Source organism: Mustela lutreola, chromosome 9 (genome assembly GCF_030435805.1).
Source record: "Mustela lutreola isolate mMusLut2 chromosome 9, mMusLut2.pri, whole genome shotgun sequence".
Lineage (NCBI taxonomy): Eukaryota > Metazoa > Chordata > Mammalia > Carnivora > Mustelidae > Mustela > Mustela lutreola.
The window spans coordinates 91,643,105-91,655,416 of NC_081298.1; the positions used below are offsets into that span (position 1 = coordinate 91,643,105).

Below are 12,312 nucleotides of genomic sequence, written 5' to 3' on the forward strand. Positions count from 1 at the left end.
ATGAATTCCAGGTGCTGTATTCCTGTAGTTCTGAAGTTTTACAGTTGTCCTTGATGGGTGAACTTGGTCTTGGTGGGATGTTCTTGCTGATCTTCTGTGGGGAGGGGCCTGTTCTAGTGATCTCAAGTGTCTTTGCCCAAGGTGGAATTGCACCACCCTTGCCAGGGGCTGGGCTAAGTAATCTGCTCGGGTTTGTTCTCGGAGTTTTTGGTCCCTGAACACTTTCCATACAACTTTGAAGGACGGGAATGAAAATGGCGGCCTCCCAATATAGGGTCTCTAGGAGCCAAGAGATCAGGCCCCACTCCTCAGTGCGCCCTCAGAAAAAAGCTTGCAATCCCTTCCACCTCCCTGGTCTCCGGCTGCAATCTGTGCTCTCCCAGCCTGTGACTGAGCATTTCTATCTCTGGTGCACGGCCCTGTTTGGAGTCTCCAAACCCAGCAGATTCCTGCAGCAAGTTCCCGTGCTACTCCTCCCAGAGGCGGAAGGTGAGTCTCCCTGATTCTGCCACTTATAGAGTCACTGCTGGAGGCTCAGTGGCCGAACTGTGCCTTGGATAACAGTTTAACCCCGAACTGAGGTCACACACCTTGGCTCCGTCTCTGCACCTAGTTTCCCTGCTCTGATGCCTGAGTCCCCACTCAGACACTTCCCAGTCCTTCTGCGACCCTAAGAATCCCAAGATCATACTGTCCCCCGCAAGGGCTCCACCCCCTTGCTTAGCCTCTGGAGCGATGACCCTCAGTGGAGCAATTTCTAAAAGCTCCGATTTGTGCTCTGCTGCTCCACCACCTGCTGGGACCCGGCCACTCCCCCCATAGTCTATCTTCCCATATATTTCCTCAGATTCACTTCGCCGCACTTCCTACCTTCAAAAAGTGGTTGCTTTTCTGTTCATGGAATTGCTACTCTTCTTCTCTTTGATCTTCTGTGAAGTTGTAGGTGTTGAGAATGGTTTCATAACTATCTAGCTGAGTTCCTAGGACCCAGTGATTATTAGGTCTCCTACTCCTCTGCCATCTTGCTCCTGCCTCTTATTTCCCATTTTAATTACAACTGGGTGTGTGTTTCTGTGTGTGTACTTACTTTTTTACATATATAAAATAAACAATAATTTATAAATATTGAAGGCGACACGAAAAATCATATACATAGTCATATATACTATGGATACCTATCATATGTACATATGTACATATATATATGGTTTTCATGTTGTTTTTTAATATTTTATGTTGCTTCTAATATATACCCATGAGATATATGTGCATACATGGTTTTTTGTTGTTTTTATGTTTATAAATTGCTCTGTGCTCTATTTTTCAGCTTTTTCAATTTTTTCAACTTTATTTTATAAATAGCTCTGTGTATAGATAGCTAGTCCATGTGATTGTTACTTTTAAAGAAAACATGACATTACATCATGCCAATAGTTCAATAGAATGAAACAGACTTAGCAGAAACTTTAGCAAAATCTGAAGCATCTCATTTAAAAAATATTCTTAGTTTTTACTCAAAATAATAAAAACACATCATTTAAAAGTCAAATTGTCTAAAAGTTTCATAGCAATGTCCCCATTTTTTGCCCCACCAAACTCCATGATTCCCAGTTCCCATCCCTTTTCAATAATTTAGCTAATTCCACCATTTTACGTTGCTGTGTTTCCAAATGATATGCACACACTGAATCTATTTTGATTCATCAGTCTCAAACATTCTCCACTGACTTTCTATTTCAGAGGTGAGATTTTAACTCTCCTGTGTCAATCACAACAAGGTAGCTATTGATTTCTTTCTTCTCCTTTGGCGGTATGCTCTCAGGAGATCTTTGTTCTCCTCCTATCTGGATTGTCTATACACTAAATTATCTGCACCACCATCATCCTGGGATGTCCCTTTGCTGTAATCTTAAGAATTCTATTTGTCTTTATCTGGAATTGGTGCATTAGTCAGTGTTCTCCAGAAAAACAGAACCAATAGGATATATAGAGGGAGATTCTTCAGTCCTATGTAATACCGAGTGCTCATTACATAATGTGCCCTCCTTAATGCCCATCACCCAGACCCTATCCTCCCAACCACCTCCCCCTCCAGCGACCCTTAGTTTGTTTCCTATAGTTAAGAGTCTCTTACGGTTTGTCTCCCTCTCTGATTTCATCTGGTTTTATTTTTCCCTCCCTCCCCCTGTTTTCATCTGGTTTTTTTCCCCTTAAATTCCACATATGAGTGAAATTATCTGATATTTGCCTTTTTCTGACTGACTTATTTCACTTAGCATAATACCCTCTAGCTCCATTTACATGGTTGCAAATGGCAAGACTTCACTTTTTGATGGCTGCATAATATGCCACTGTAAATATACACCATGTCTTCTTTATCCATTCATCTGTCAATGGACAGCTCAGCTCCTTCCATAGAGTGGCTATTGTGGACATCACTGCTATAAACATTGGGGAGCATGTGCCCCTTCGAATCACTATATTTGTATCCATTAGATAAATGTCTAGTAGTGCAATTGCTGTTGACCCTCATTACTTATCATTCTATTCACTAATCCGGGGTGGTGTGTAAGCACACTCTTAACTTCCACTTACACACTCCTGGCTCCAAAGGCTCTTCAGCAAGGGCATCACTCCCACATGTGAGAATTACATATATATTAGTGTCTTTTAGATTTTACTTATCCAATTAAATATGAAGCAGAAGCATCAATTAAGAGTGAAGGAGGGAATATTAAAAACTTGGAGAGTCTGAGAAAACTTTCTCAGAGTGGAAGTAACCCAACTAAAGATACGTAGTAGGACCATCAGTATGTATCTGAACTATAGCAGTGGTGAAGACTAAAACATATGGTTACTGCTGTTTTAATTTTTATGCTCAAAGAACCATATTTATGGGAAACTACCAAAATGTGGAAAAGCTATTCCAAAAATGCTACTACTATATATGCATAGAGTTTGCCAGATTTGGATGTTTTCCTTTCCTTTTTTCCCTCTTTTCCCACAGTCCCCGGATTAGCCACATGATTAAGAACAGCATTTTAAACTGAGCTCATTACTTACTAGGTTTGTGATGAACTCCCTCCATGCTTCAACTTTGCGGTTTCTGTTTTTGAGACACCAAATTTTTAAAGTTCTCTTATCTGCCACCTTATTTCCCTCTGCCTCTGAGCAATTCTGATTTCTAGAGGACAACATTCTGGGAATGAGTTTTATTTCTTCCTTGTTAGCTCTTAGATTTATAAGAATTATATTGGATTTTTCCTCCATTTCAAAAGAAGATGATAATTCTATCTATGCTGTAGAGGATCTTAGTCATTTTATGTGCCTATTGATTGACTTCACTATCCTTTTTGGCTTAAACTCACATTTTAAGTGCCTAAATTTATGACCATGATTAAGATTTCAGAGCAGGTCAGTCCTCAATCTTTGACGACAAACATGATTGAAAAGAAAACAAACCTGGGTAGCATCCATGTCTTGAGCTCAACCTATTTTGAAAGGAGTCTTCTCTAGATTCAGGAAATCAGTCCTGATCCCAGGGGCCAAAGAGGTCCTCTCACAACTAATGACATAGGACTTCTCCACTGTTACTTTGGTCACAGTAAGGGTCTTTATGTCTTTATGTTAGAGGTTCTAGGATGAGCCTGCTTCTTAAACATCTATCTTGGACACACATCCAACTGGGCCTGAAAACCTATGCCAGAAAGCTAACCCAGCCAGAGAGCTAACCCAGGTAACTCCTTATTCCTTAAGGCATCAATGCTCAGAGGCAAACTCATGATTACATACATAGTTACTAGTTATAGCTCTGCCTGCAAGCCCTTCTGGTGATCTGTGATGCATCAAGAATAGGGACAAGGATCCTGGGTATTCCTTAAGTAGCTCAAGACATTGGTCTCTTTGCCCTGGGATCCTTCCTGATCACTTTTGGATCTACTTAAGGAAGGAGTATCTCATTACCAGTAGGAAGAAATATTTGTCATGTCTTAACTCTTTCACATCCTGGGACAACTCAAAAAGTTGTAGTTTGAAAGTACATCTCCAAAGATTCCATTATTACCTAGTTCTCCTTAGAATTGGTATGGTGAAGTAGAAGGACATGTTGAGTTTCCTCTAAAAGTTAGGTTAACCAAACTACTGTATCAATACCTACCTATATATTTGTGTCTCCCAAGTAAATTATGCAAAATCCATGTTTTATTCATCTTTGAATCTTCAGTGTAGGCATAGGGACTGCCTTATAGTAGATGTCCAAAAACTATTTTTGAATGAATGAATGAGTTAATAAGGAGAAAAAAATGAAGGTTCTTTCCTAGGGATTGTTAGATCTTAAAAAGAAAAAAAAAACAGTATCAGAAAGAACCTTCAATTATTATAACATTAGATCTAAAAACCAAGCTCAGAAAAAAAGCACCACTGATTATAACCATTTTCTCAGACATTTCTGTAGGGTTTAGCTATCTAGCATTCTTGGCTAGCAGAAACAGTATTGCTGCCAATAGATTTTTGATAGTTCCAAAGTATGTTTTCTGTTTGTTTTCTACTTGTATCCTAGGAAATCTTCAAATCCCAGTAGCTCCTGGATAAGTTAGAATCTTCACCTTTGCATTTCTTAGAGTTCATAGTAGGAATGCCTGTGGCACAGAATCAGCTTTGTTTCACTGGTGGTAGAAAAATCAAACACCCTGAAAGTGGTTCTTCGAAATTTATTCTTATCTCTGCAAGAAATTCACATGCAATTCTCCAGAATCCCACAATAACAATAAAAGCCAACATTTATTGTGTGTCTCCTGAGGGCTACCCATGACATACATTATCTCACTGAAACCAAGCAGTTTAATGAAGTAGGTAATCTTTGTAACCCCGTTTTGCAGATGGGAAGCTGTGTTATGGACTAGTCATGTAACCCAGTTAGAATGGCAGAGCTTGCTTTGCCCCAAATAGCCTGGTGTGCCATTACACTATTTATTAGTGTCCTATCCTAATGCTCAAAACAGTTTAGGGGAATTACCATTAATTCTACAATAAATCTAATTAGGGATGAGTGTGTGAGGAAAGAGGGAGAAGAAATTGGTCACCATAAGACTGTGTGTGTCTGTGAAACTCTATGTGTCCTTGAAGCACCCGCATCTATTTCTGATATTCTACAGATATATATGAAAAAGCTCCATTGACTATTATAGGGTGAGTAAGACTCTTTGCCCTCATCTTCATGGTACCCCTTCCAGATATTCTTACCCATATACATGTTCACATACTTTGAGAACTACAGGTTCTCTGGTTTGGGACTTGGACATGTAGTAAAACTGTCAAAGGAGTTATGAGCTTGACAAGCTTAGGTAGATTTTGTCTGATATTCTCAGTTATATATTGGTCTGGGTCTCTGAATAAGACCCTGGTCTTGAATATGCTAAAATATGCCAAGGTTGCACAGAAGTGGGCAGAAAAGGGCTTGCTTTAATTGGTCTTGTTTAGTTTTTTTGCTGGCCCTAAGTTGTCTAATGTAGTCTTCCTTTGGGTGTTTGCAAGCTCTGGTCTTGTCAGGACCCTGGACTATATTATACTGGTCCATTTTATCCCTCTTCTGGATTCTGGGTTGGACTGGCCTGGTCTCTGATATAGATGAAATGAAGGTTTTGTTCAGCAAGGTTTTGAGCCCTTACGAGGTTCTGGGACAGATTCTTTTCAGGATATGCTGGTGTGAATTCTGGATTATTTTCTTGGTTGAGACCTTGTAGGAATGTGTTTTCCTTGCCGTGCTTGCTGTATTAGGCTTTGAGTTTTGGCTAGACTCTAGCTGGATTGGGCTAAAAGTGGACTGGTGTTTAAACTTCATGCTGGGCTTGGGTGTAATTTGGGAAAGATTATGATGGTTTGCAGGTTTAGCTGAATTGCATGCTGAACCAGATTAAAGGGGATCTGTCCCTGGGCTGACAGTAACTAATATATGAAATTAGCTCATTTCTTTTCAGGGCTCTGAATTGATCAGAGTTGGGTTGTAGCTGTGTTTGACAAGTTCAGTTTATGCATTTGGGTGGCTGTTAACAGGATTTCAAGGGAGGTACTGGATTAAATTGATTTTCAAGTTAGTTTCTCCTTGGCCACTTTCGTGCTCATCTGTGCCAGGCAAGGGGAACACAGGGAGGAAGGGGGTCCAGCCTGCTATGGGGGATTTTAGCCTCCTCCCAATTATTTTTCCTGAGAACAGTAATTCCCAAAGTTTTGGTGTCAATAGTTGTTGTCTGAAAGGAACAGTTTCAGGGTCAAGTAAGTCTGGAAAATACAGTTAAACATTTTTAAAAGGAATTCTCAAAGCTTTAATGTGATAATAGACATTTTCTGGTTATCTATTATTGTGTTACAAGTTACCTCCCATATCAGAGACTTAAAACACTAATGAACAATAATTATCTCGTAAATTTCTGTGGGTCAGGAATCTGGGATTGGCTTAGCTGAGTGTTCCTGGCTTGGGGTCTCTCACAGGACTGTATCAAGATGTTGACGGCGGCTGCAGTCATCTGCCAGCTTGGCTGGGGTTGAGGGTCCACTTTCAAGGTTAGTGAGTCACCCCCATGGCTGACTATCAGCAGGGCATCTCAGTTTCTTGCCACATGGATGTCTCCATACAGCTCCTTAAGTGACCTTTTGACAGGGCATGACCTTGCCTCAGAAGTCACACATCATTTCTGCCACACTTCATCCACTGTTCACAAATCAGTCTTATTCAGTGTGTGTGTGGGGGGGGGGGGGGGTTGTCAACACCAGGAGAGAAGGAACATTGAGGAGCCTTTTGGAGGCAGGCTGCTGTAGTGCCTTAGGAGTCCCCCAAACTTATTTGACAACAAAATGATTGTTTAATGAGGCATTCCAAGACATTAGCGTTCCTCAGTACAGCTGGTGGGGGAACACAACTATGGGTAGTCACACTGTAGACTAAGAGTCTTAAAGGATTACAAATGAGGGGAAGATGTATGTCTGGAAGAATAAGGCTGAAGGGCTGAAGACTCCCCAGGTGGAAGATCTATGAAGCTAAAACCGAGTCCTACGGGGATCCACTCTTAAGAGGACCCCTCACATCAGAGAAGCTAGCACAGACAGGACTCCCCTCCTGGTCCCAAATGATTTGGAAGGTCCATACTCTAGTAAGCTGTTTACTCCCTCAGTCCAAAATCAAAGATAGGGTTGAAAAAAGTCAAAGCTCACAGGCTGGAAAGAAGAACTCACAGAATCTCTAGAATTTGGAGATGGAGTCCATCTAGAACGCCCCTCGGTTCCATGCCGGGAGCAACCTTTTCTTTGGGACTGTTTATGCCAAGCCACAGGACTGGACCCCAAGAGAATCTTTTGTGATCTGTACTAATAGTACAGTAAGGTCACTGGGATGAGTCAGATCCCAAAGTCTCTGTTCTTCTCTACTTCACTTGCACAAAGGCAGTTTTGGGAAGGTCCCAGCCCCAGGGCTGGAGCCAAGGTGCTTGGAGGAAGTAATTTTTCGTCAATGTTTATAGCGACCTTATCAGCAGATGCAGGATAGGAAAGGAGAGGCAGGGATTAAAAGGTTAGAGAATGAGCGAGAAGTAGGAATTTGGGGAAGAAATAATAGAGAAAGAAAAGGAAGGCGCGTGAGAAAAAAAGACGAAGAAAGCACGCACAGCCGCACTCGCGCAAACGCCCAAGGGCGCTTTGGCCATCGTCGGCCACAAGGTGGCACCCTTTGAACTTTCTTCCCCCCCCAGCCCAAAAACTGAGCCGGGGGAGGGGGGCGAGAGGAAGGAGAAAAGGCAAAGCACTCTCCCAACCGAGAACAATTTGAAAACCCACCCCACACTATTTAAAAGCTGGGACAAAGAAGCGTCAGGACGGAGCTGCTTCAGCTGCGAGACGTCGGCGGCGCCTCCGGAGGGGTCCGCCGCCCGAACCAGGAGCAGCCCCTTTAAAAAAGCGGAGTACAGTATTGGGATTCTTGAAACCTGAAACCTAGAAACAGAATCGAAGCGGAAACCAGAAGGAAAACCTTGAACTCCTCCAGACAATTGCTTCCGGGGAGTTCCAGGAGCGCGAGGGGGAATAAAGGGCCCGCGAGCAGGGCCCCTCGGATGGCGCGTCCCTGAGGGTCGTGGCGAGTTCGAGGCGCGCGGGAAGCAGAGGACCCTATCCTCTCCCTGGGCTGCAGGTCATGGCCACCGTGGAGCAGAAAGCCCTCGGCATTGGCTTCAAGTGTCTCTCCTTGGCCACTTTTGTGCTCATCTGCGCCGGGCAAGGGGGACGCAGGGAGGAAGGGGGTCCAGCCTGCTACGGGGGATTTGACCTGTACTTCATTTTGGACAAGTAAGTGTCTCGAGTTGTTGCATCCTGGGCTCCGGGGGTGATGCTCTTTGCCGGGCTGGGCTTGTTGGCAGCATCGCTTTGGGACGCTTCGGAGGAGCCGAAGCAGCCCCGCACCGCGCCTGGGTCGCGGAGCGCGCCTCCCCATCCTTTGCTGCCCGAGCCCACAGGGGCGTCGCTGCTGGTTGAGGGGTGGAAAAAAACTACTTTCCGCCTGGCTTTCTGTGCCCGAGGAGCATGTAAGGGAGTGTGAGGATGCTACTGACCAAACAGGTTTCTGCGAATCCTTCCCATTGCTTTAGAAACCTGGTGAGAAGGGCGTGCTTTGGAGAGGTAGAACTTCCAGGCTGCGCGGGAGTGGGCTTTGAAAAGTTCGTGGTGTCTTTAAACAAAATCAACAACAACAAAAAACACATGCTGCCGTGCCTAAGGCATTGCCTTTGTTCCTGATAATACACTGCAATTAGGGGGAAAAGAAGGCGGATTTCTCAACCCTGGACACTACTGGGTTTTAGGCTGAGGAATTCTTTGTTGTGGAACCATCATGTGCACTGCAGGGTGTTCAGCAATGTCTCTGGACTCTCCCCAAGTAAGCCCGCTCCATGCTCCCTCCCCCTCCACCCCGCAGACACCCCACCCCCCCACCCCCCAGCCCCAGTCCTGCATTGGCGACAACCGAAATTGTTGCCAGAGGTTGCCAAAAGCTCCCTGTGGATAAATTCCTGCCGGCCCCTCCTAGCCTTGGGACTTCTGATTGAGAGGGATTCAAGTTCTTGGCAATTCCACTGGTGGGCTACCAGGGAGGTGCAGGAGCCCTGGTTTCCTTACCAAAAGGGATAGCTCTTAGGCTTCAGGTCTGTGCTCAAGGGAGAGCTGCACTCTGACCAGTTAAACACTTCCCAAATCCCCTTAGATTTGCCAAGCCACAGTCATTCAAGGAAGCATTATGCTATCTACTAAAACCCAGCTTCAACAGTAAAAAGCCCCCCAGAGAAGATCCACGCTCAGGAAAACTATGTGAGCTCTCTGGTGCCAGGAGAGGCGCTTGCTGTAACAGTGGTGGGGAGATGAATTTCACAGACTGGAAAGTATTTGGGAGTTGGAAAAAGGTCTGCAAAATAAGCTGGCCAGTGAGACACCAAATGTGCTTTGCAGTTGCCCCTGGAGTTTGATTTTTCCATAAGGGCTGTTTTGAACTCCAGATTCTTTGGATGAAAAGTGAGATCTCTTTCTTAGAGATTTTTATGAGAAGGTGGATACTGAAAATATACTCCAATACTAAGAAATGGAATTTCTTTTGTTACTTCTAGTGGTTGGGAGCAGCAGCTCACAGATTCAGAGACTGTGTCTGAGAACAGTTAGAGGTGCCCATCACCTACTACCCCCCCCCCCCCAAAAGCCAGTTGGGCAGGACATACAGGAAAACTTAAAAAAAAAAAAAAATGGGCAGAACCACCAAGTCCCTGAATGGAGTGACTCTATACTGTAGAGATAATCAGATTCTCCCCAGATTAATTTGAATTGAATTGAACTTTTAAATCAAAGTTCTGAAAGCATTTATTTTGGTGGTAAGAGGAATTTAACAAAATGATTCTAAGTTTATCCTAGAGAACAGAAACCTGGTAAAAAGAGGTAAAACATTTTTAGAGAAAGATAATGAAGACATACCTATAAATATTAAAATGTGTCATAAGGCAAATTATGACACATAGGATGGTGAAATCCAAAGAACAGGTAGACAGGGTAGAAAATCTAGAAAGAAATCCAGGGTCATGAGAGCATTTAGTGGGAGTTCAAGTTGGTGGGGAATTAACTTGTTATTTTAAAATATGATTCTTCGGGTGCCTGAGTGGCTCAGTCAGTTAATTGTCCAACTCTGGATCTTAGCCCAGGTCTTCCTCTCAGGGTCTCCATGCTGGGTACTTGGGGAAAAAAAAAAAAATTCTTAAACAAATGGTTGGTAACATAGGAAAAGAAAAAAATTTAAATGTTTACAATGAAAGGATAAAACAACAAGAAGAAAATTTTAAACGACTATTACTATAATCTTAGGTTTAGAGCTTTTAAAATAGGACAGAAGCAATAAAGAAAACTATGAAAATATTTACATACATTCAAGTTTTCCATTTCCGTAAGTGAAAAAATGTCAGAGATAAAAGATTATTAAAAGTTACAAGAACTTTCATAACATCCATTACCCCTCAAAGATTGACCTGAATGTATAAAAAAGAAAAAGTTTTAAAAAGATGAGTCCAGTAGAAAACAGTAACAAACAAAAAATTTCAACTTCACTAGTAATCAAAAAAAATGAAAAAAAAATCAAACAAGATGTAGTTTTTATTAAGTTGGCAAAGGTTTTTTTTTTTTTATTATAATATCCAATATTGGCCAACTTGTGGGAGGTTAGCACTTTCATATCTTACTAAGGAAAATAGGAATTTGTATAGTCTTTCTAAACTGGTGATGTTCAGTGGAATTTTCTGTGATGATGGAAGTGTTCTGTACCTGCTTTGGCCAACTGGTATCTACTAGCCGTAAGTAGCTATGGAGCCTTGAAATGTGACTAGTGTGAATAAGGAAGTGAACTTCTTATTTTGTTTATTTTCAATTAATTTTAATTGAAACAGCCCCATTTGGCTACTGTACTGGGTAGTGCAGTTAAGAAGGTAATTTGGCAATATGTGTCAAATGCTTTTTTTTAAAAAATGGGGTTCTACTTTTCCGTCTAGCAATTCTATGTCCTAAAGGAAAAATCCAAGATGATCTCAAACAAGTGACTCCATGTATCTTCCTTGCAATGCTGTTTGTAATAATAAAGCTGAAAATGACCTAGATGTATAACCATAGTGAATTAAGTGAGGCATGGTATAGCCAATTTCTGAATATGCCTATTGGATGTGCTCAGAATGTACCCTTAGGTGAAAACTACAAGCACCGATATTGTTTACATTGTGGTGCTATCTTTGTAAAAAAGCTAAATACACAAGTGTGTTTCTTGATTTACCTAATCTGTGATTGTATTTCTGTCTAGAAGATATTTAAATTTTTGTGTGTGTGTTTTTCTGAACTTTCCAAGTTCTCTATAATGAGCATATGTTACATTTATATTCAACAAAAATAAGTTACTTTGAGTTTTTGAAGAATTGTTTCAAGTGTGTGGAGGGTCTCTAAGCAGCGTGCTGAGCTCCAAGCATCGTATTACAGAGGCTGCTGCTTCTTTTATATCTGATCCTGGAGTCCATTTCTAAATGCATCATAGGATACCCTGCAGTGCACTGGGGACCCAACCGTGCTCCTGGAAAGAAATGACGGGGCCCCTTTGCAGCCACCTACCTTTATATTTAGGTGGACTCCTCTGACTTCTTTTAGTTGTCCTAGGGCTTGAAGAGAGAGGTATTTTCGTGCTGAATGAAAAAATTGCTAGTATTTGATGTGCACACACTTTCAGCTTGCAATCTCAATCCAGGCTAATGTATGGTATTGTCGGAGCCGGGAGATGGGCCAGAATGTAGTGATTGCAAGGAGGCCTCTGGTGGTCCCTCAAGATATGGTCTTCTATCCTAGAAAGAACCTTCTCAGACCGTGCTGTCCAGCACCCAACCACAGCAGAGTGGAAGGGAAAAGAATGCTGACTCACTCTTTCCTTGGGCATCTAAGATACTTTGGCTGGCTAGACACTGTCTACAGGCTGAACCTAAGGGATCCCAAGGCACCTTTCTTTTCCCCAGCCTCAACTCCCTTTTTCTTGGTGAATGGTTCTCTTCTTTTCCATGACACTAAAACTCAGCTCATTTCAGGTTTTAGCAAGATGTATCTCTGGCCTGGAGAGAACCCAGATTATACATTTAATGGAACGTCGTGTTTTCTCAACCAGGAGCAAGACTTCATAATGATAACCTAGGCTACCGCAGTAACACAATAGGGCATTATTAGCGGCTTTGGCGACAGGGCTGGTGGACGGGGCTTCACAAGGCTTTATACTGA

The 12,312-nt window shown here is 42.4% G+C and overlaps 1 protein-coding gene across 2 annotated transcripts in view; it reads left to right on the forward strand.

Moving 5' to 3' along the window:
- Positions 1–226: 226 nt before the first annotated feature.
- The window catches only part of ANTXR1 (ANTXR cell adhesion molecule 1), a 220,999-nt gene continuing 208,913 nt past the window's right edge, over positions 227–12,312 (forward strand). Inside the window, exon 1 of one of the 2 annotated variants that reach the window (XM_059187868.1) lies at positions 227–489. Coding sequence is in view for 1 of the 2 variants with exons in the window: in XM_059187867.1 (XP_059043850.1) it covers positions 8,180–8,331 (152 nt within the window). In the remaining variant the exon portion in view is untranslated. Of the gene's footprint in view, positions 490–7,750; positions 8,332–12,312 lie in introns of those variants that run through there. The other variant, XM_059187867.1, reaches the window with a different exon arrangement.